This window comes from Coturnix japonica, chromosome 9 (genome assembly GCF_054131305.1).
Source record: "Coturnix japonica strain WE chromosome 9, WE-NBRP24, whole genome shotgun sequence".
NCBI lineage: Eukaryota > Metazoa > Chordata > Aves > Galliformes > Phasianidae > Coturnix > Coturnix japonica.
Window position 1 is genome coordinate 10265864 of NC_140671.1, and position 23498 is coordinate 10289361.

The following is a 23498-nucleotide window of genomic DNA, read 5'->3' on the forward strand; positions in this document are numbered from 1 at the left end:
GGGGAGCATCACCTCAGGTATTACCACAGCCATGGGGACATCATCACCTCAGGTATTACCACAGCCATGGGGACATCATCACCTCAGGTATTACCACAGCCATGGGGGGCATCACCTCAGGTATTACCACAGCCATGGGGAGCATCACCTCAGGTATTACCACAGCTATGGGAAGCATCACTTCAGGTATTACCACAGCCATGGGCAGCATCATCACATCAGGTATTACCACAGCCATGGGGGGCATCACCTCAGCACTACCACAGCCCCATGGCATGGTGTCACCTCATGCATTACCACAGCCGTGGGCAGTGTTACCTCAGCACCGCCACAGTCATAGGGAGCATCACCTCAGGTATTACCACAGCCATGGGGACCATCACCTCAGGTATTACCACAGCCATGGGGAGCATCACCTCAGCACTGCCACACACCATGGCGGTAACCAGGCTCTCTCCCCCGGTTCCCTGCCCATCCCCACACGCCGTCCCCTCGCAGTATCATCTGCCCAGCCCTCCCTTAGCGGACATCTCCCGTCCTATAGCGGCTCTCGTCGAGGGGCGGCACTTGGCACCGGAAGCGGCGGTTCGCGTTGCTCCGTGCCCCCTCCCCGCCGCAGGGGGGCGCTCAGGTAAGCGGCCAAGATGGCGGCGGCCGAGGCGGAGCGGTTGTGTCTGACGGACCTGCCGGGCGAGCTGCTGGAGCTCATCCTGTGCTGCGACGTGCTGGGCGCTGCCGACATCGGGCGGGTTGCGTGCACCTGCCGGCGGCTGCGGGACGCCTGTCAGCCCCGCGGCAAGGTGTGGAGGGAGCGCTTCCGCCTCAGGTGGGCAGCGCGGGGCGGGGGGCGCCGGGCGGGCCCTGTCGGCGGGGCGGGCCTTGCACTGCGGCCTGCGGCCATGGCTGGGCACGGAGCGGCACAGCGCGGGGTTTAGCGGTGATCCGACCCGGCCCTCGGGGCTGGTTTGATGCTTCAGGGCTCGGTTCACCCCGCAGGCCGCTGTAGGATGCTGTGTGTAATCTATATGCTTCAGTATGTAGAGGGGATGGAAAAGGGGCAGGCTCTGCGGCAGGGTGTGTGTGATTAGATAAGGGGCAGTGGCTTCAGACTGAAAGAGGGGAATTTTAAGTTGGACTTAAGGAAAGAGTTTTCTTTTTACAATAAGAGTGCTGGGGCACCGCACGGACTGCAAGCACAAATGGATGCCCCATCCCTGCTGACACTCGGAGCCATGGGATGGAGCTGTGAGCACCTGAGCATCTATAGATGTACCTGTTAGGGGCTGGATCAGGTCGCCTTTAAAAGTCCATTCCACTTTTGGAGATCCTACGTTCCCCCTATTCCTGAAGCAAACCTGAATGTACAAGAGGTTGAGATCCACCTGCTGGAATTCAGCACGATCAGCACATGTGGCTGCTCTCTGATAGCAGAGCTGTTGGCAGGAGTCCGCACGTTAGCCTTGCTGTCCTGGTTGGGTTCCATCTTGCATAATTACATTTTATCTTCCTAAAACTATCGGTATAATTTCAACCCCCCCAAATCCTTCTTTCTTCTCCTAAAATAAATGTTTGTAATTGTTGTTTCAGTGATAGGTGGCCAGCTAGGGATCCATCAGGAGAAAGGTTATGGCATAATATAGGGCTGTTTGATTAGTCTTTGAGTTGAGCTGTGTGGCTGCGATGCAGTGTGGCTTTATGATTAACAGGTAGTAACAAACCTGCTGTGTGTGGATGGACACATCTTTGCCTTCTGCTGGGTAGCTGGGTTTTTTGTGTGTTCATTTTGTTTTCCTGTGTGTAGATATGGATATATTTCTTATGTTAACATTGAAGTGCAAAGTCATCCAGCTGTCACTATTTGAGTTCTCTGCTGCCTTCCAGTAGATGCTGCCACCAACAAGGGTGATAGAAGGAGCTTGGGTTTTGTACATCCTTTTAATTAGGCCCACAAGGGTAGGAGGGAGAATGGAGGACAGTGAGTTCTTGTTGTTAGATGACAGGTTAGCTTTAATGTCTTTAGAAGACACGGCAAGCTTTCTTTTATAATAAAACTCAGCATCTGTTTTGCTGATGTGAAACTTGTATTTATATTGGAAAGCTCCAGAGGGAACCACTGAAGTGTTTAGCATACTTAAATATCAAAATAACTGGATTATGAACCTTTTGAAGATTTCCTGTTAACATTTGCTGTTCGTAGGCTGCAGGAGAGCTTACTTTTAAAATATCCAACAGTATTCAGTTGAGATCCTTTGTGTTTATGCTTTGATGCTTGAATTGATCACTGGATTCATTTATACAATTACACTTAAGGTTGCATTATCTCTTGGCAGCATCTTAGCTTCTCAATTCTTGTCATTACAGTAAGCAGCATTTTACAGTCCTGGGAGCTATCAGCGATGCTGAAACACTAACAACGCATTTACTTGTCTTGCTGTACAGGTGGCCGTCACTACTGAAGTACTACAGCCACAAAGACAGCGTTAGCTGGCTTGAAGAATACAAAGCACGGCACAATGCTGGCCTAGAAGCCCAGAGAATTGTAGCTTCCTTCTCCAAAAGGTTCTTCTCAGAGCATGTAAGTCATTTGTATGTGTGTGGAATAGCCCAGCTACTTGCTGAGCACTTTCTGGTACTCTGTCTTTCCTCTATCTCCTTTTCTTCTCTGTGGTCAGAGAATTCTTACTGCTTCACCTGATGTAAGAGCTCCAGGCCAGCAGCCAAAATGAGACAGACGGTCCAAAATCCAAAGGTGCAAATTACAAGAGCCCAAAGCTCACCCTGCTGGTCGTGTACAGCTGTTGCTGAGAATCTTGCTGTGGCTTGAAAAGCTCTTTGCACATCGCTGCGTGTTCAGAGCTCTGAAAACTCAGCAACTTCTGAAGGGCTGATAGTTGTCCCTGCACATGCCACAGCCTGCGTGTTTATCTCGCTGCAGGCCTTGTGCAAGGATTTGTTCTTCTGGGAGCTGTCAGGAGTGATTTGAAAGCAGGTCAAATGCACATTAGGTTCCCTGAGTTGGAAAGCATGTTGTTCAAGTTCATTACCTAACCATGGCATCAACATGCCTTTGTGTCTTATGTAAAAAGTAGAGATGTGGTCCCTCAGGGAGATATATCTGCACGCAGACCGGTGGTTATTCCATTGTCTGTTGGTGGCTGTGGGTTTTGTCCAGCTGTACGATTTGAGTGAACCTGCAGGAGCCCTGAGTGCTGTAGTAGTTAGCTGTGCTTGCTCTAGGTAGCTCCTTAATTTGTCAGTGTATCTTTGTTAATGAATCAGTGGAGTGGAGGCCATGAGTAGCAGCTTTCTGAGCTGGATACTCCTTAGATCTTAAAAGATGTATAAAAAAAAATCAAACAAAATTGGTTTTGAAACATGCTATGGAATAATGTTGCTTAGGGAAGAATCTCTTGTGCTCTCCATAATTCAGCGTCTAATTTTACAGGTTCCCTGCGATGGATTCAGTGACATTGAGACTCTTGGGTGCCCCAGTCACTTTTTTGAGGATGAGCTGATGTGTATCCTTAACATGGAAGGCAGGTAAGGAAGAGCAGGAGGGATTAGAAGTGGAGGGAGTTCTCTCCTTTCACTGATTAAAAGAGAATGATACTGTGGGGAATGCCTGGTGCCCCAGGAGGAAACCATGTAAACTACTCCACAAGAAGGAGGTCCTCTGGCTTTTGTTGCTTGCTTCTTTGCAGGTTCACAACATCTGTCAGTATGCATTTCATGTACCTTCTTTCCTGCAGTGGTTTTGGCTTAAGGGGTTCTCATACCCACATTCCTTTTTTTGTTATGTTTTTGTTTAAACTTGGATCAATTTGCTGCACTGAATTGCAGGATGCCCCCACAGCACAGCAGGGAGCAGAAACGTTTCAGTGTGGATTGCCACTGTAAAGCCCTGCATCAGAATATCACAGCTATTTAACCTCTTCTTGTTGCCTTTCTTAGCCATAGTAGCTACGTGCCATTTTTATCCCCAAACAAACAGCTGAGTTTAATTGAGCTGCTGCAAAATTTGCTGTTCTGTAAATTATTTAGACAGGTGAAATGAAACTTGTAGTTCATTTCTGCCTGGGTGTTCTCATTGCCGTGATTAACACTGAGCAAGATGAATAAGTCACTGGTTTACTTGAAGGTTTTTCTGCTGGGAGCATATAAACCATGCTGGTTTTGCTGTGATACAAAGCAGCAATAGATTTGCCTTAATGGGCTCTAATAGCCTTGATTAAAGGGGCTATTAGTAGAGCTTGGAAAAAACAAAACTGGCTTGACAATCATCTCATTTTTTTTTGCTTTTTCACATCCATTTTATTACCTTCTCTATTTGAACTGGGACTAAACATCTCTCATTTGACAACTGGTTAAAAAGCTTTTGAGCTCTTGCACTGGCCAAATGCCTCCCTGTAAAGCAGAATTGATGCTAATTACACCCTGATTAAGCTGTGGTTGTTGCCATTCAGGAGCATTAGGCTAAATCATTTCTCTGGAAGATAGCCCAGTAAAACAGTTGTCCCTTTTGAGCTTCCCAATTTATTGGAAGAGGGTGAGATGTTATGAGGTTTGATTGTTCTCCTGTTCAGTGGGATGGATAAGGCTGATTTGACCTGCAATCTGGAAGAGAGAAAACACAAATGGGGAAAGAGTTACTTTGCTAAGAGAGGAAGCTGGACTTGTTTCATAAACATGGCAAAGGTAGAACCTGGGAGTCAGTTGAATCCTCCCTTGTTTTCTGGGGGGAAGGCAGGGCTTCGTGCCATTCCTGACTGTTCGGTGTAGCAGCGCTAGGTGAAGCCCTGGGTTGCACATTACTGAAGGCCAGCTGCTGCTCAGGTGCGTGTAATTTGGATGCCTCCAAGTTGGCCAGTCAGTCTTACTTCAGGTGACCTTCAAACCTTACCCAGATAGCAAGTGACTCTGTCCCTGCTTCTTGGCCATTCTGCCTTCACTTGCTGATTTCAAAAGTGAAGAGATTTTACTGTGAAAGCTTTAAGGTTTTGGGCTGTGTGATGTACAGGCCAGTGCTGATCTCTTCCAGGCTTCTCTGAGTAACAGGGTTGTTTTCTCTGGCAATTACTTTTCTGAATACTAGTGGACATACATCCATGTTTTTCATCAGTGAGAGGCAATTTTAACATTGCATTCTGGAAGGATTTAGAGCCATAGGATAATGTTTTATGAATAAAATATAGGATTTTCATCAGATATTCCTGAGCTGCTTTAATCAGGATCTGTATTATCTCTCGTAGCGCTGTATCTACTATCCTAGTGGATGAAAGTTGGAGATGATAACAGGAGCAATATGTTGTGCATGTTGTAAGTTGCGTTTCTTCTCATGATGAATTTGCTCTTTTACCTCTTTGATGACTGTGGCATCATCAGTCTAGTTTAGAAAAGCAGTGATAACATTTAGATTTGTCTTCATTAGGGAGGTTATATCAAATACTTGTGCACAAAGTGCTTGTTTAGGGGCAATACAACTTTTTGTATTTGAATGTGCAGGAAAGGTCTCACCTGGAAGTACTATGCAAAGAAAATACTATACTTCCTCCGGCAACAGAATATATTGAAGAATCTGAAGGAGTATCTCCAGCGCCCCGCTGACCAGCAGTCGTTTCTAGAGGGTAAGTCCTTGGCAAAAGTCCCATGCAGAGCACTTAGAAGCTTTCCATCGTTGTTGTTTTATTCAGAGAGAGGCTTCCTTGCTTATGTTTCTGTTAGTGACAAATCAGAGTTAGGGTGTGCTGGGTGGTGGATGGAAGTCTAGTGGTGTGATGGGAAGGCTCATGCACACTGTAATGAAGAAACAAAAGGCTGTACTGCAGCTTGTATCTTCAGTTTGTTGGAATATGCTCTGCTTTAAGCTTTCTATGGAGAAAACCATCTTTGGAATGAGATGAAATATACCGGTGTCTGGAGAAGCGTCCCTTACTCTTAATATGTACCTCAAAATATCGTAGGAGAGGTTCTGTAGCACCAGATGTGGTTCTTGTTGGTGGCAGTACTTTGAGGAAAGGATTGTGCAAGAAGGAAAAGCCAAGGATGGCCTTTTCTGGAAGATAGTTAACTGTGAAGTTAATCATGTGAGCCATGAATACATGTGTTTGTCTGCCATACAGGTGCAGTTACTTCTGGGAAGCTTTGCCTTGTCAGAGTGGGAAGCATTAGGGGAGAAGATGCAGCTTGGAGACCTGTTAAGATTCTGCCTTTTGTGGAGGTGCTAATGGTAGCCCTGTAGGAAGCTGAAGGAGGCATGATCAGTACAAAACTCTTGCAGTTAAATATGGTTGATTCCAGAAGTTGAGCAATATAGGGCTTTGGAAAGATTGTTCTTGATGGATAAGATGACAAGGAGAAGATTCTGCAAAGGGCTATTTGTTCTTTTTTAGGCAGAAGTTTGACATAAGAGGGTTGGGCAGCAGAAAAACGACAGTCTCTTCTGTTGTAGTGGATTTCTGACATGAAGATGGAGAGTGGGCATGGGAAGATGAATGTAGCAGAGAGGGATCAATGAGCAAGAATGATGACAACTGAGGATGGGGCTGGAAGAAATCAGAACCGATGTGGAGCGAAGTTGAGATTGTGTGGGGCTCTGAATAAGAAGCATTATGAGTTGGGAGGATGCCAGTGAGACAGGAGTTGGCTGGTTAAGCAAGGCTGGTCTATCAGCTACCTGCTCCGTGTACAAATTAATGCTTTTCCTTTCGGGATGGTGGACTGGGGACTTCAACTGGTGTTTATCACTGTCAGCTTTGTTCTTTGCATTTTGTGATAAATCCCATATAGAAAACTGAGCCTGAAAAAGAAAGCTATTGTGTTCTGCTGCAATTGTTTGCTGTATGCCATAGGCCTGGAACTTTGAGTAGCTCAAACCAAGCCGAGAGAAGACTGAAGTCCTGTTTCTTATATAGTTTGTTTTTTCCAGGTGCTGTTTTAATTGACCAATACTGTAATCCACTGTCAGACATCTGCTTAAAAAGCGTCCAGGCGCAGGTGGATGAGATCACAGACAAAGTGCGCAAAGTCGTCCGGACAAAAAATCCCAGACACCCCAGCGTGGCTTCCAAGGCAGGTACTGTACAGAAATGTTTGACTGCAGAGCGTTTCTTCTATACAGATAAGGTGAAACAGCTGTTGGATTATTGCAGCTTTAAGTCATTTAAGCTTTGTCGTTCCTCATCCTGCTGAAGCATATTCTGACATTTGCTTATACCCTTGTTGAGACAACAGCTGTTTGTTCAGAAACGCAATTAGCCCAGGCTTGGCTGTCCATGTGATGCTGTTTAGGCAAAAAGGATTGGTTAGTGGCAGGATTTTTTTCCCCATATGCCCCTGCAGTCTTAAGTAGTTGTGATGCTTGTAACTCAGCTGTGGGACACAGGGAGTCAGCTTTCTTTCTCTGTGAGTCTGAGAAAGTAGCAGTAAAAAAAGGTTTGTGCTTTAACATCTGCTACCATCGGGCAGAGTGTTAGTCCTTTTATAAGGAGTTTTATAAGCATTAGTCTGATCTGTCTTTCAAAGAGAGAATGAGTGGTCTGTCTGTCTTCGTACCTCCAGTCTTTTGACTACTTGAATCTGCATCTTGTGTTCCCAATGCACACAAGAATTTTGGTGCAAAGTTCAGTATGTAAAAGTGAAGGACCCCTGTGTTCTTATTGCTCTACGTGTGTTTTTAGGAGAGGTCCTGATTCCAGAAGTGGAGCTTCAGCGGCAGGTACTTGATGCTATGAATTGTGTCCTGTATGAGCAGTTAAAATACAAAGGAAATGAACTGGATTACTATAACTCCCTGAATTCATACATTCATCAGGTATGTGTTAGGCAAAAGCTGAGGGACTGCAAAGCTTGGTGCACTCTTTGTGGTGTTTGATTTGTTTAAGTGTAGCCAGACAAATAATTCTGTCTCTGGAGTTATGGATGGATATATCATGTTTTAGTGCTTATTCTGTCAAGTTGGTGTGAAATCAAACCTTGGTGTTTGCTTTGTTTTTCTTCATACATCTCGCATTTTTGTCCCTCAGGTTTTGATCCGCAGAACAGGAATTCCAATCAGTTTGTCTGTGCTGTATTTGACCATTGCCAGGCAGCTGGGAGTCAAACTTGAACCAGTCAACTTCCCTAGTCACTTTCTGCTGCGATGGTGTCAAGGAAAAGAAGGGTAAGTGATCTGCTGGACTTCAGAGTTTTATCCTCAGTTATAAATGCCAGAAGGAGTTTACAGCTACAGACCTACACCAGAATGTTTGAGTGTTTTCCATCTTAATTATGAGCTGTAAGGAAGATGAGTTCTCTAAAGAAACTTTCCTAGACCTCAGTTCTGCCTTTACTGAGAAGTAGCATTGCCTGGATGTGAAGTAATAGTAGCCACGAGATCATGATTCCCATATTAAGATTACAAAAAGATGAAAAGAAGAAAGAAGGTGCTGATTTCACATAACCCTTCATACAGAACAGCTTCTAGAGGCCTCTGCTTCTGCACACTCAGTTAATTCTCCGAGTCAGTGCAGCATACAGCTTTGATCAACCAGATCATGATCAATGTACAGAAATCTGTATTTTGTGAAGGATTTTGGCAGTCCAGTTCAGAGCAGTGGTTTCCCCTTTTGGCACTAGACTTCAGCTGCCATACGTGTGCTTTCTGTTACGTGTTCCAGTGCAGCATCATAATGTAGTATGGCAATAAATACAGCAAATCTGAAGATATCTGAAGGGAGCAGCTGAGGTGACAGAGTGAAAATGGCCACCCAGTTTCTGTGTCTTTTCCCATATAAATTTAGCTGAAGAGGAATCTAGGCAGGAAGAGAAGGCAGCAGGTAATCTCCTTTTAGGAAGGAGCTGAGATATAAATGTCACTTGGCTTTTTAAAAATAATCTTGAAAGCTCTGAAAGGAGAACAGAAAAGGGTAATCCTGCTTTACCGTGAGACCCATCGTAACACTCTGATGTCTTACTAGAAGCACAGATATCTTTGATTACACCTACATTGATGCCTTTGGGAAGGGGAAGCGGCTGACGGTGAAGGAGTGTGAATACCTCATAGGCCACCACGTGACAGAGGAGTTCTATGGGGTGGTGACTTCAAAGGAGGTCCTGCAGCGTATGGTGGGAAATCTCCTCAACCTGGGCAAGAGGTGAGTTGTCACAGAGCCATGTGGCCTGTGGGGAAGAGGAGCCCATGGTGTGCTGGCTGCTTGTCCAGTACATGTGTGTCACTGTGCTTGAGTGAGTGCTTTAAAACAGCATCAGTCACACCAGGCAGTCTTGAAAACTCTGGGTGTCACATCACAATGTCTGGTTGCTTTTAATTGTGTGCAGCAGCATTGCATGGAAGCAAGAATATTTAGTGAGGCCATTTTCACTCAAGGAAATGGACAGGGGTTTGTTTTTTCCTGTGTGTAAAGCAGACAGGAGCTGTTCTCTTTAGAGCAGAGATGTTCGTTACAAGCAGGTATGTGTCACCCAAGTGCTTAATGAGCAGTTACAAAGGGATTGTAACTGAACATGCAAAGATCTGTTGTTATTTTCACATCTCCCTGATAATCACTTTCCCAAACAGCATTAGACAGGAGTCACAGAGTAGAGGGATTGCTTGAGGTGTAATTTAGCAAGGGGAACAGAGGGAGATTTCTGAAGGTAATGACTTGGAGAATGAATTCTCTGAGCAGGGCTATTTGGCCAAGCAGAGTACTGGTAAAAGGGGGAGGGTAAAGGCTGACTTTCAGCTGTGTGGCTTTTCTCCTGAGCAGGCTGTTGGGTGTGATGTGTGCCAGCCTGGAGTCACTTGCTGAGTGAGCACACTGGTACCTGTTGCATCGTTTTTGGTGACTATCCCTGTAAACCAGAGTTGTAGGGATAGGAAATGAAGAGCTAGCCTTACAATTGAGTTTCTTTTTTGCTGGCAGAGAAAGCACTGATCAGTCTTATCAACTCTTGAGAGACTCGTTGGATCTGTACCTGGCCATGTATCCGGACAATGTGCAGCATCTAATGCTCCAGGCTAGGTTATACTTCCACCTGGGAATCTGGCCAGAAAAGGTACCTCGGCACTCGGTCGTATGTTTTCTGGTAGGGTAAGCGTTATTAACACCAGTCTATTGATTTCTTTAGACTACATCAGCTTGCATTACAGTCTGCTACAAGTTGTTTCTGTAATGAACACAATTGAACGAGTTATCACATTTCAGAGAATCAATTCCTACTACATGAAGCAGGGAAAGAGGATGATTCTTGCCTTAGGGGAGAGCTGTATGCAGCCTCGGGTCTGAGTCATAAATGGTGATTTACTGCCTGAGTCTGATGGTTTGTCTTAAAACCAGTACTTTGGGCTATAGCTGAGTTACAAGAGTGTTCTGCACCGTGTGCCTCCATCGTGGGGCAGTGCTGGAACTTTTTCAGGACTTATATAAAAGGAACAAAAACCTTATCAGGAAACGTGCAGGTAATTATCTTTTACAAACACAACCAAACCTGTTCTATGAAACCTTTGTTACGCCATCAGTGGCTCTCATGAAAAATTTTAATATCACCTTCAGCCTTAAGGAATCTTATGAATGTGGGAAAGGTGGGACAGCAGTATTTCTTCTAATGTGTCACTACAGCAAAGAGGAGTTCCGTAATCAGAACTGCCTGTGCTGCTTTAGTGAACGTCACTTGCTTGAGCAGTGCCTGTGCTGTACCTGATTATTAGTTGTGGGTTGAGGTGGCAGAAATATTGCTGGACAGCTGAGCAGAAGGCTCAGTTCTTACCTGCAGATTAACCGAGGCAAATGATTGCTGAGGAGAGAAGGTGCCTTCCTTTTGAAGATTGAATTGTGCTAAGTCTGCTGTTCATATCTTATGGCAACAAAAGTTTTAGGGTTCCCATGGAAAAAGAAGCCCAGCTGTGCACAGTGGGACTGGCTGAGCTGCAAAGGCAAACATACATAAATAGAGTACAGATAGATCATCTCCTTTCCAGCACTCAGCTGTGTGTGAAGCACGTGGTGTTTAAGTAGTTGCATTGTGCTGCCCTTAGGACAAATAGCAAACCCCAATGGCTGCCTTTTACATGTAATCTCTGCACCACGTTGCCAGATGGAACGACAGCATACAGCTCTGTTTTTTTCCTGTGGTGTCCTCATGTATCCCATCTTTCCAGGCAGTCATATGGAACTCCAGGGAACCATGAAGGTCTGACAGAGCAGAGCAGAACATACCAGATTTCATAGAGGCTGGGAATGCCCCATCTCTGGAGGCGTTCAAGGCCAGGCTGATGGGGCCCTGGGCAGCCTGATTGTGCTGGCTGGCAGCCCTGCCCATAGCACAGGGGTTGTAACTAGATGGTCTTTAGGGCCCCCTCCAACCCAAGCCATTCAGTGAGAAATAAGATGGTCAGGAATCCAGGGCAGTTACAGACACCACGCTAAACCTTTCCCTTTCTGTGAGACTTCTCAATTTTCACATCATTCTTCAGGCAGTGAGATGCCAGCCAGTAATTTCAGGAGGCTGTGAAGCCCGAATGGTGTTTCTTCTCATACCTGAGACCTCATCTGTTTTCCTGAACAGATTTTCTTTTCCCCACCATTCGTGCTGAGTAGCCAAAGCTGGATATATTGGCCGACAAGCTTTGATCAGTCCCCAGGTGCTGAGGGCTGTCGGAGTTTGGAATTGATGTTGGGGCTGATGTATCTGCCTTTTTCCAACCTGTTTAGACAACATTTTTTGTTAAGATCAAGATGCAGGAAGACAGAGCACAGCTTGCATTGCCTGTCTAGCAAATTTGGTGCCAGCTGTTCTGTTTTGGTGCTCTGACAGTGTGCCAGTAGGCTGAGATTTTGGATTTACTTTGGGAGCACTTGTAAAGTTAGCGCCCTATAGTTACAGTGAGTCAAGCAGGTTTGTCTGTCTCCTGTTCACTGTTTCATGGTGCAGTATTATACAGGTTTCTGCCTTTTTTTTTCTGTGCTGAAGAACTGTTTAAAATCTTTGTCCTCAACTATAGCAGCAGTTATCTGGGATGGCTTCAGTTAGGAGATGAGCAGCAGGGACCCCCTTAGCACCTCAGGAACCTTGCAGTGGTGCCTTTGCCCTGTGATTGCAGGTTGTGCTGCTGCTGGCTTCTATGAGTTAGTTTGAAGCAGTTACATTGCTCAACAGCGCCCTGCCTTGGAAGTGAGCATCTTTACAAGCAGAGGATAGAGCTGTTTGCAGTGACTTCAGACTGAGTGTGAAGGTAGAGCACAGGTTTACAGTCCTCTGTGGTGAATTCTAGGCCTGGGCACTTAGACCCAGCTAACTGGAGAGATAGATCTGTATGTCTGACTGCTGTAGAGTCCTGCTCTGAATGCTTTCACGTTTTGCTTGCTGAAGGTTCTGGACATCCTGCAGCATATTCAGGCCTTGGATCCATCACAGCACGGCGCCGTCGGGTACCTGGTGCAGCACACCCTGGAGCACATTGAGCGTCGGAAGGAGGAGGTGGGACCTGAGGTGAAGCACCGTTCAGATGAGAAGCACAAAGAGGTCTGCTTCTCAATTGGGTTGATTATGAAACACAAGAGGTGAGCTCTTCAGGAGATCCCCTGTATTACCTGGAGTCCTCACTGTAACAATGTGCAGAAGTGTTTGTTCTGGTAGCAGTGAGATGCGGTTTTGTCAGCCCAGGAGAAACCTGGAGCACAGAATGCCTGGCACACGTGTCTGTGCTGCATGTCCTCTCAGAAAGTGGGAGCAGGTCTGTGTGTCCTTTAAGGGAGCAGGCGCTGCTGTGTGCTTGCAGGGAGCTTTGTGAGCTGCTGTGTGAGTCATCGTGTAGCACAGATAACATTTCCACAGTCCGTAGCTCTTGAAGAAACATCAGTAATCAGTTAATGAGGAACTGTGGAACAGAATCGATTTCCAAAGAGATGAGATTACTAAGACAGCTTATGAATCTTGTGCTATTATTACCCGCTCCTCCTGCATTGCACAGAGGCTTTGTGTTCCTGCCTGTACAACTGTGCCAGAATGACAAGCTAGTTCTGTTTCTTCAGCCATTTCTCCATCTCAGCAAGACGTCTGGAGCTGATTTTAAGGGTGTCAGCAGTGTTGGTTGTGGTACCTCACAATTAATCATATGAATATTCTGAAAGCAGTGCTGGCTTTGTTCCTGGAAGTTCAGTATTAGGACTGTCACGTCTGTGTATGGGAACAGAAAGTGGCTGGTTCCCCTCCCTGTTCCCAGTTTCCTGTTCTCCTGCTTGTTGATATCCCAGCCTCTTTCCCATCCTCATTCTCATTCAGATTTGCCTTTCCTTTGTCCTCAGCTGTTTGTTGCTGTCTGCTTATGGAGTCATTTCCCCCCTCTCAAAACACAAACAGGTTGTTCATGTTCATTTTCCTCTCTTTGCTCTTGCCTACTCACAGGGATCCTCTGTCCCATTTGTGCTGTATTAGCCTTGGTTAAACGACCTGTGGAGTTTTCTCAGTCTTTGCTGTGAATTCTCTTTCATCAGGTATGGCTACAACTGTGTGATTTATGGCTGGGATCCCGCCTGCATGATGGGACACGAATGGATCAGAAATATGAATGTCCACAGCCTCCCCCACGGCCCCCACCAGCCCTTCTACAACGTGCTGGTGGAAGATGGCTCTTGCAGATACGCTGCTCAAGGTGAGCAGGAGCCTCCTGTGCTTACTGGTCACAGGTGCTTAAGGGAACAGCTCTTTCAAGCAGCAGGTGCAAAGTGTAAGTTATAATGGAAGTAGGAAAGAAAATGCTGTTGAATTGGTGGCAGGCTTCTTGCTGTCAGGTGAAACCAGCGCTGCAAGGATTGAGTGTGAAGGACCACATCTTTGAGAGCTCTTGTTGCTATAGAAATAAGTCCGTGTTGGACACAGTGTGTTGGATTTTCAACTTCTTTCTGAAGTTTGGGATTCTGTAAGCAGCTCTCAGTGATATTCCAGCCGTGCTTTGGGCAGGACCTGGGAATGCAGTGAGAGAACACACGAACGTTGCTCATCAGGGCTGGGTTGTGAACTGCTTTACCTGCGTGTGCCCAGATACCGGGGAGCACAGACAGCAATGGAGCCCAGTGCCATCCCTGGGAAGAATGGGGCTGGAGTGAATGCCAAGAGGTGTGTGTGTGTGTGGGGGGGGGGAAACCAAAACAGCTCTACCTTGGTAGGTTTAAAGTGCAGGTGTTTCTTATATGGAGGACCCAGTGTGCTGCAGCCCTTATTAGAATGATTTGGCCTCGTTACGAGTCATTTATATATATATATATATACATGTAGTGTGCCATGGATTCACCTTAAACTGTGCACCTCAGTGGAAATGAACATGGCAATCACCTGCAGCACTTCTGGAGCTGAGTCATCTCTTAGGGTTGTTGTTTTTTTCCCCTCTAGTTGTTTATAAACAAGTATAATGAGCTCTGATTACAGCAGACTCACAGTGCACTTCAGCTGAGCTGTAGGTTGCTATTATTTGTGGCATGCAGCAGTTGTGCTGTGGATGGGGGGAGCTGAGGGGCTTATCTTTGCTGAGGTGTCACTGCCCATATGCAGGACGCCTTGTTTTGCCTTGTGGTGGAACTGACCCGCTCTCTGTCCTGCAGAGAACCTGGAGCACAACTCGGAGCCTCGTGAGATCCCACACCCCGACATCGGCCGCTACTTCTCTGAGTTCACTGGCACTCACTACCTGGCCAACACTGAGCTGGAGATCCGGTACCCGGAGGACCTGCAGCTGACGTGTGCCACAGTGCAGAAGATCTACAGCTCCGGCAAGGAGTGAATGGCAGCAGCATCGCGAGGATGGACGCAGAACAGAGTGTAGCTTTACCCTCTTTGCAAACCTTGCCCAGAGGGGGCAAGTTTGGTGACAATCCTTTGGCTTAATGCACTGAAAACTGCATTAAACTTTGTAACCGGTGCTAATGCATCTTTCCGTTGCCTCCCTGCCCGTTCTGGCCCACAGGGATGCTGTGGTATGAGCTGAGGGTCTCACATTGACGGTGGTGCTGAGGAGCGTGTTGTCCTTGGGAACATCTGCCCACAGACTCGTTCTGTGCTTGTCCCGCCTGGAAGGTCGGCGCTGTGAGATCCCTGCTGTGGAGGAACCCCCGTCTTCCAGAGAAGCTGCTTGTCCTGACAGTGTTGTGGGGTTTTTGTTTTGGTTGTGATTTAATTTTCTTAACGTATATCTCACGCAGATGATAGTTTTTAAAGCCTGACGTTCCACTCTGTCTGCTCCAGTCTCAATTTGTGGGAAGCTGCTTCACCTCCATATTCTGGTCATTCACAGAGCTGTTCTAGTTCTGACCATCCTCACAGGCCCGGGGAGGAGCCCAGGGAGCAGCACACTGTCCTAATGCAGGAGCGGAGCTGCTGCTCCCTTACCCTGCCCTGTGTGTGCCATCCCAGGATGGCTCCGACCCACTCAGTGCTGCTTCAGCGCTGTGGGTTCGCAGCCCCTGCTGTGTGTGCTCCTGTCGGTGCTGCTGGCACAGCGGGATGATGGCTGGAAGGCGGCCAGCCTGGAGCTGAATTGCTGATCTGCTGATCGCTGCAGCTCGGAGCCCTTCGGCTGCCGGCAGACGAGGCTGGATGCGGTGCTGGGGGGGCACAGGGGGCACTCAGCCCTTCCGTTCTGGCCACGGGTATCGACTGGGAGAAAGAGCTGCCGAACTGCTCCAGGTTGGGTTGGGATGGAGGTGCCGGTGCCGCCCCCTGGTGGCGGGGCGGTCCCGGGGCGGTGCTGCAGGTTGGGCGGGGCGCTCCCCGCCCGCAGCGCTCCCGGCCGCGCGGTTCCCTGTGCGCACAGCGGCGGCGCGGCGGGGCCATGGGCTCCGCACAGTCTGTGCCCCCCGAGATGCGGGCGCTGGCGGAACGAACCGGCTGTGAGTAGTGACCGCGGGTGGGAGGGGAGCGATAGGGGGGGACAGCGTGGGACGGCAGCGCCCTACAGCCCCCGTGGGGTGGGATGAGGGGTTGGCTGATTGCTTGTCCCCCGGCATCGCGCTGCGGGGAGACGCGGGGCTGACACACCGCAGCACACCTCCAGCCGCGCTGTGACTGCGATTCCCAATGAGGATCATCAGGGATTATTTGGGTTTGCAGCAGTAGCAGAGAACAGCCCGGGGATGGGATGGGATGGGATGGGATGGGATGGGATGGGATGGGATGGGATGGGATGGGATGGGGTGGGATGGGATGGGGTGGGATGGGATGGGATGGGGGTGGTTGGGGGCCCCACCGGCACCGCAGAGGGACCCCACAGTCCCCAGTGCTGCCCGCGGGAGCTGAGTGAAGCACAGCGGCTCTCCGGTGCCTTTGGGGGCACTGAGAGCTCCGATCGATGCGGCGCCGGGTTCAGGGCTGGGAAACGTCAGTAACTAATGGAGCCGTTAATTAAACATCATAAAAGAGAGGGAGACGGAGCGGCACTGAGCGCGGACCCGCTGCTGGGCTCGGCCCCGTCACCCACGTGCGGTTCCCGGTGTGTCCCCGTTTGTCCCCTCACCGCTCGCTTTCCCCGCAGTCACCTCGGAGCAGATCGAGAAGCTCCACCGGCGCTTCAAGCAGCTGAGCCACAACAGGAAAACCATCCGGTACGGGCTGTGCCGGCTGCGGGGCAGGGAGGAGGGAGGAGGGAGGCAGCGCCGATCCCTGAGCCCAGCACTGGAGCATCGCACAGACCTACGTGCGTTGGGCACAAAGCACCCCCTGCCCGGGCAGCCCGGCCCCGCTGCTACACAGCGCTGCTCAATGGCAGCTTCTGCTGGGGAAAAGGAGGCGCAATATTGGGGCAAAACCAATCCTTGTGGTCGCGTTTTAAGGACGGGCCGGGATTTCTGCCCGCAGCGTTCCCTCTCCCCCCCCCCCCCCCGTGTTATTCTGTGCAGCAAAGAGGACTTCGACACCATCCCCGACCTCGAGTTCAACCCCATCAGGGCCCGAATTGTTCACGCCTTCTTCGACAAGCGGTACGTGCAGCCCCCAGTGGGGGAGCACAGAATCACAGCGCGGTTGGGCTAAAAGGGCCCTTCCAGCCCCAGCCCCAACCCCTGCCCTGGTTGCCCCCACCAGCTGAGGCTGCCCAGCGCCCGTCCATGGCCATGAGCACCGCTGGGGATGGGGCACCCACAGGTCTGTGCAGCCGGGGCCACTGAGGGCTGCACAAAGGCTGGGCTGAGCCGGAGCCAGGCTGGGAATGAGGGAAATTGGAGCTGAGCTCCGGGATCCGCTGGCGCCGTGCTCTGTGCTCTGTGCTGTGCTCCATGCTCTGTGATTTGTGATTACTGTGGCCGAGCAGCCCTGGGGCTGCATGGTGCCCGTGGGGGGGCAGGTTGTGTCGCTGCAGCTGCATCCCCATCAGCTCTGCTGCCATCAGGAACCTGCGGAAGGCGCCGGCCGGGCTGGCAGAGGAGATCAACTTCGAGGACTTCCTGACCATCATGTCCTACTTCAGACCCATCGAGATGGACATGGACGAGGAGCGGCTGGAGAACTTCCGCAAGGAGAAGCTCAAATGTGAGGCAGTGCTGCGGGGCGGCGGGTTCAGGGGGGGCACACACTGACCCCACATCCCTTCTCATCCCTCCCAGTCCTCTTCCATATGTACGACGCCGACTACGACGGGATCATCACGCTGCAGGAGTACAAAAACGTAACGTATGTGGGCACTGGGGTCCTCCCCGCTGCCGCGCCGCCCACCGCAGCCCCCACTGCCCACAGGTGCTGGATGAGCTGATGTCTGGGAACCCCCACCTGGAGAAGGAGTCGCTGCGTGCCATTGCAGAAGGGGCCATGCTGGAGGCTGCCAGCGTGTGCATGGCCCGCACGGTGCGAGGTTGGGGTGGGGGTGGCACTGCAGGGCTGGAACGGGCCACGGCTGCAGCTGTGACTGTTTGTCTCCCTGTGCGCAGGGCCCGGATGAGGTGTATGAAGGCATCACCTTCGAGGATTTCCTGAAGGTTGGTGCCTCACTCCGCTCCCCGCCGCCCACCAGCACCCGGCCCCGCTCACCCCTTCCCTGCAGATGTGGAAGGGGATCGACATCGAGACCAAAATGCACGTCCGCTTCCTCACCATGGAGGCCATCGCTCACTGCTACTGACCGGGGGCAGGACGGAGCCTTCCCAGCGCCACAGCGCCGGCACAAGGCCACGTTCTGCTCTTTAGAGCCATTAAGAGGTATTTTATCTGTAATAAAAGGTATTTCTGTTTTTACTCTTTGCTGAGAAATGCTCCAGCTGCTGCCAGGCGCCTGATGGAGTTCTCCATGGTGCCATGGGAGGTTATGGGCACCCAGGGAATAATAGGATCATGGGGCCACAAGGCCATGGGGGGACAAGGGCATGGGAGCAAAGGGACACAAGAGTTGAGGGATGCAGGAACAAAGAGTCACCGGGGACAAAGGGATGTGGGGATCCGGGGACCCAGGAACACAGGCTGCATGTGGCTGCCGCCCCCACATGTTCCCACTGGAATCAGAGATAACACTCCACTTACAGCACTAATAACCGGGTGGCTCGAGGCACATCTCTGTCTCTAAGGCAGCCTGAGCCAGGAGGGAGGGAGGGGAGAAAAGGGCAGTGGTTATTTTTAGAGAAGCTGGAAAAAAAAGTGTTTGTTGTTGTCTTACAAACCCACTCCCCCCGTGCCATGGAGCTGCCCCCCGCCCAGCAGTGGGGCACAGCAGCAGTGGGGCACAGTGAGCTCCCCAGCTCCAGGACTCAGATGTGGGCTCCTTTCCAGCAGGGACAGCTCAGAGATACTGCAGCACCGCGCTGCTGCCCTGGCAGTAACTGTGTGCTGTCCTTCCCTGCCTGAGAACTGCAGCACAGCACTGCATTGCTGCAATGGTGAGGGGAAAAAAAAACAACCACCAAACTGCAGCCGCAGTTCACCTCTGCAGGATGTTTTCTTGGAGCATCAGCACTTCCCGCTCAGAGCTGCTGTCCTCTCCACTGCAGGGGACCCCACGTCCTCCAAAGACCACGTGGGCTGGTCCCCAACAAGCCCATTTTCCAGCAGCACAGTGACTGCTGCAGCTGTCAGGGCACAGCACAGAGGGACAGACGTGTCCTTGTCACCACAGTGCAGAAATAGGGGAAGTGGCTGCCCAGAAAAGGTCCTGACGTGCACTGGCATGAGGCAACTTATCTGCTGCTTGCAGAAGGAGACGGAGAAAGAACAAAGCTGCCCCGAGATAAGGAGAGTCAGCGTCCTAATGAGACAAGGACATTGAGAGTGAGACGAGGCAGGGGTGACAGCTCTGAGGTGAGCAGAACAATGTAAGACAGCAGCTCTGTGCTCAGCGACACAAGATCTTACTGCGCCCCAACAGCTGTGGCCTGTCAGACAGCTTGTATCCACCTTCAGCACGGATGCTTCTCTGCAACATCAGTGCAGCCACCAATGCACTGCAGGCAGCTGGTCCCTCTGCTTCACTAAAGCAATGCAAGGCAAGGACAGTCAGCAGCCCAAGTCCCTGCCAGCTGAGGACAGCTCTGGTGCTGGTAGGGTAAGACCCAGCACAGAGAGTGTTAGCCTCATGGATAACGTGAGATGTGATGGGCTGCTGTTTCAGTGTACGGGGATTCATTAACCCCAACAGACTTGGGAACAAAGGCCACAAGCCACACATGTACACATACAGAGTCAGAAAACATTTAATCTACAATTGTAGAGAATTAAAAAAATAATTCATTTTAAAACCATTTTGATGTGTGACTTGCTGTGGGTTTCCAGTCATCCAGGCTGGACTGGGCCAACCGTCACTTCTTCATCAGCCTCCCCTCTCCCAAATCCCATCATCTTCAGTGCTCATGGCTGCTTCTACACATGTCCTGATGCGCTCACAGAACAGCGAGCAGCTCATTATAAGACAAGCAGTGTCAGATCCATGGGCTCAGCAGGGTGATCCCACTTTTCTCCCTGCACGTTGGGGCACCTGCAGGCCGTGCCCTCCCTGCTGCTCTCCCCCAAATCAGTACTTTGTCACTTCCCAAGCAGCCCAGCCCATCTGCCAAGATGGGATCTGCAGCGTTCCTCCCACAGGCAGCAGGACAGAACACTTCTGTTCGATCGGAGCACACGGCTCACCCTCATCCTTCAGTCTCCCTGTTCCTCCACAGAGGATCTCTGGATCTATGTTCTAGCACTAAGCTGGAGGGCAGCCCTGCTCTGCTGTGGTTCACAGCCCCATGTTTTCAGCTGAAGCTCAGCACTCCCCATGCACCTGCAGCCAGCAAGTCCTGCTGGTGCTCTGCCCCAATGAATTGCCCTTTTGCCTTCGGCCTCTCATGTGGCAGAGTGCTGAGGCAGGTGAGTTACCTAGATGTGATCATAGGGCACCGCGAGGCCGATGTTGTAGTTGTAACCCATCACCTCATCGTAGGAAGAACGGCAGATGGGGAGGACGCTCTCTACAGCCAGCTGGTCCACAGAGAACTCGTAGGCATAAATGATTCCTCGATGCCTGCAAGAAACACACCCAGGACAGCAGAGCATTATAACTTAGCTGTACATTTCAGCAGGGATAACTGTCAGAGAGTGCCTGAAAAGTCCAACATTCAGTGCTTCAGAGGACAAACATCGGAGCTCATCCTTTCTGCACTGGGGCTGGTTGTGCAGATGGAGGAGGAGAATATTCCCTCCTGTTCCCCTCCAGGGACCCCATCAACACGCACTGCCTTGGTTCACAGACAGGTTCAGAGATGTAGCTGTCATCTGCTGGAACACTGCTCACCCATTGGAGTGGGGGAAGGTAAGCACACCATAGTTTGACAGTTCCATTAGACAAGCTAACATCCACAAATACCCAAATTGGGAGCTTAAATACCAGCAGATTTTCTTCAGGAGGAGACATCATCACTAATACTTAAAGTAAGGGAAAGACTGCATTCTCTGTCTTGCTTCAGAGGCCTTTATGTTCACCGCCTTAAACAAGAAATGCTTTTTTTCTGTGCTCAGAAGTGAACAGAGAGACAAAATTCAACAACAGTTTTGAAAAGGCTTCTCTATTTTTTTTTGCCTCTATTTGTGCTATGGACAATGACTCAAAATGCTTATGGAGCCATTTTTAAAGGCAGCGTTAACACTGTGCTGCAGATCCCACCCTGCAGAGCCACACTCACCTGCGGTGTGCAGTGAGGTCGTCGTCCATGATGCTGGCACCGCGGGGAGTTTTCTCATCAGGGATGTTGGCAGTGATGAGGCTGTGAGAATTAAACCACACGTAGCGCACTGGATGCCTGAAAAACAAACCCCAAGTGCAGCATTAAATAAGAACAACTCCAGCTCCAGCTCAGTGCACCCTCTCCAGGCTGCGAGATGCGCCTCTGGCTCCTCTCAGCCCAGCTGAGCCGGATGGATGCAGCCTTTATCACCACCTAGTGGACTGGTACTGGAATATACGTGGTGCCAGAGCACCATCTGAACTTGGCACCTTTCTCCTGTTCTCTTCCCTACTTCTGCCCATGCCTTCCATTCACAGCACAGGTTACAAGCATGGATAATAACTTCAGCATCTCTCGTCTACAAAGGCCTTTTTGATTGAAGCGTTCCTTTCCAAGTCCTATATAGATTAAACAGTATTTAAACATCTAACCTCATGGTTTCACTTTGAATACATCTCCCCCTGCACCTAAGAGCTCAGCAGATCTGCACTGCCTGCCCTCCTTCTTGGCACACTCATTAGTGCTGCTCCAGAGGATAATCAATGCAATATTGTCCTTAATGCACTGACTGCATCTCACTGGGCTTTATAATTCACAGGGTCAAAAGAGGAGGAGATAGCTGCTATTAATTAATGACAACTCCCACTTGAACTTCTCTGACTGTAACAACCTCATATCACCTCTGTGGGGGAGAAGCATTAATAAAAAAAACCATCAGCATCCCAGTATTTGGGATGTATCTGCTCATTTTACTGAGAGCAGGGCATCCAGTGGAACAGGCTGCCCAAGGAGGCTGTGGATGCCCCATCCCTGCAGGCATTCAAGGTCAGGCTGGATGTGGCTCTGGGCAGCCTGGTCTGCTGGTTGGTGACCCTGCACATAGCAGGGGGTTGGAGCTGGATGGTCACTGTGGGCCTTTTCAACCCAGGCCATTCCATGATTCTATGATTCGGGTTTACTTGTGGCTAAATCCTTCAGGTCTTTATTCAGACAAAGCAAACTCCCCGGGAATTTTGCCACAAACAAAAAGTGGTAATTTGGCTAATAGAAGCCACTAATAGCCTTCTGTCAGCTCCAGGATCCTGATCTCAGCTGGTACTTTAAGCTCCTTCAGCACTGCACATTTTGTGCTTTCAGTACAAACTGTTACTTTCCTATCAGTGGCTGCGTGTTTAAATACCAATCTGGCTTTGCTTGTTGCTTCTAAGGGAAACGTGGAGGGGCACAACAGAAGCACGGGTACTGCAGGAGGTGTGTCAAATAAAGAGAACCCATCACAATGGGGACAACAGCCAGCAGTACAGCACTTGAAGCCCAAGGTTTGGTAATGTCGTAACTGATGGATGGGCGGGGAGAAGATGCTAAATGAACTCCACAGGAAAGCCAGGGATGGGGAGAAGTGTCCACTCACCCTTACCATGAGCAAGGCACTTTGGAAGAAGTGAAAAGCCTACACAAGCTAAAAGTGCACAGGAGCACACACACGGTTACCTGGCGTGCATCTCCCAGAGCTTGGTGCCCATCCGCTGGTCCCACACACACACCAACCCATCTTCTCCCCCACTGACGATCTTCCAGTCATCCATCTGCACTGCAGACACCCCCAGTCGGTGGGCGTAGAGGGAGCACAGTGCTGTGCTTCTGCGGAGGTCGTACACTCTGACCCTGAGGGAGAACAAAGCGAGAATGGAGATAAAAGCAGCTGTGGCTCCTGAGAGCACACACACATTCCAGGTTGTGACAGTACATCTGGGACAGCGACACAGGTGGCTTTGAGGTAGACTTCTTGTGCCATGCAAGATCTCACTGTCGCTTGGCAGGTCTCAGGTGATAGAAATGAAATCTGGAGAAAGCTCAGCTGCATCTGTGCCCCTCAGCATGTGAGAGTACTGTAAGGAATAAAGGCATAACACTAACATCCCTTGGTACCCATCCCACGTCCACCAAGGCCTTGGAAAGAATAAACTATTTCTATGAAGACTGAGGACTAAATGTGCAGCAATCCAAGAGGAAAATGAAGGGGATCATAGGTTTCTATGCTAGAATTATTACTGAGTACACCAACACTGAAACAAAGCTATCCACAAGTAACAGCAACCAGTACCTCTTCTCAAAAGGTTTATATATATGTATGTATATGTATATAAACAGTCTCTCTATATAGTTCCTGAAAGCTGTGATTCTCAAGAAGTACTCAATGAATGGTTTGAAGAGGGACTATGTTTAATGGAGAACTTTAGAAAAAGAGGAGAGGACCTCAAGTCGTGCAACAGGTCTATAAAAACAGTTTAGCTTTATCTGTTCTTATGGTGTTATTTTTTACATCTAGTACATACCACAAAGGAGGATGTT

At 49.5% G+C, this 23498-nt stretch overlaps 3 protein-coding genes across 32 annotated transcripts in view; 2 read left to right on the forward strand and 1 right to left on the reverse strand.

Annotated features, from left to right (window-relative positions):
- Positions 1–185: 185 nt before the first annotated feature.
- FBXO21 (F-box protein 21) lies at positions 186–15204 on the forward strand. Of its 9 annotated transcripts, none has more exons than XM_085509544.1 (12): positions 186–631; positions 2440–2575; positions 3446–3540; positions 5503–5624; positions 6926–7072; positions 7677–7810; positions 8022–8158; positions 8955–9131; positions 9903–10035; positions 12349–12539; positions 13473–13630; positions 14577–15204. In XM_085509544.1, exons 1-12 carry the CDS (start codon positions 201–203, stop codon positions 14753–14755), a joined length of 2040 nt encoding a protein of 679 aa, XP_085365670.1. In that variant the 5' UTR covers positions 186–200; the 3' UTR covers positions 14756–15204. The 9 variants fall into 9 exon arrangements, 8 of the variants coding, with proteins under 8 accessions (XP_085365670.1, XP_015733697.2, XP_085365673.1 ...); XM_015878211.2 differs by having other exon boundaries at positions 626–826; XM_085509547.1 differs by having other exon boundaries at positions 626–826; positions 6926–7068.
- On the forward strand, positions 15184–19682 carry TESC (tescalcin). 16 transcript variants are annotated; one of them, XR_014931983.1, is made up of 9 exons: positions 15759–15860; positions 16502–16571; positions 16866–16946; positions 17309–17493; positions 17568–17629; positions 17698–17805; positions 17889–17936; positions 18002–18156; positions 19142–19682. XR_014931983.1 is itself a non-coding variant. In XM_085509560.1 (8 exons), the coding sequence occupies exons 1-8, from the start codon at positions 15803–15805 to the stop codon at positions 19261–19263; spliced, it is 954 nt and encodes a 317-aa protein (XP_085365686.1). In that variant the 5' UTR covers positions 15759–15802; the 3' UTR covers positions 19264–19387. The 16 variants fall into 16 exon arrangements, 12 of the variants coding, with proteins under 12 accessions (XP_085365682.1, XP_085365683.1, XP_085365684.1 ...); XR_014931985.1 differs by having other exon boundaries at positions 17354–17493; positions 18721–19682; XR_014931984.1 differs by having other exon boundaries at positions 17354–17493.
- Positions 19620–23498, reverse strand: part of FBXW8 (F-box and WD repeat domain containing 8) — a 47019-nt gene continuing 43140 nt past the window's right edge. For all 7 annotated transcript variants that reach the window (XR_014931979.1, XR_001558555.3, XR_014931977.1 and 4 more), the window contains 3 exons: positions 22638–22811; positions 21105–21221; positions 19620–20446 (listed from right to left, as the gene is read on the reverse strand). Coding sequence is in view for 3 of the 7 variants with exons in the window: in XM_085509551.1 (XP_085365677.1) it covers positions 20302–20446; positions 21105–21221; positions 22638–22811 (436 nt within the window). In the remaining 4 variants the exon portion in view is untranslated. The remainder of the gene's footprint in view (positions 20447–21104; positions 21222–22637; positions 22812–23498) is intronic.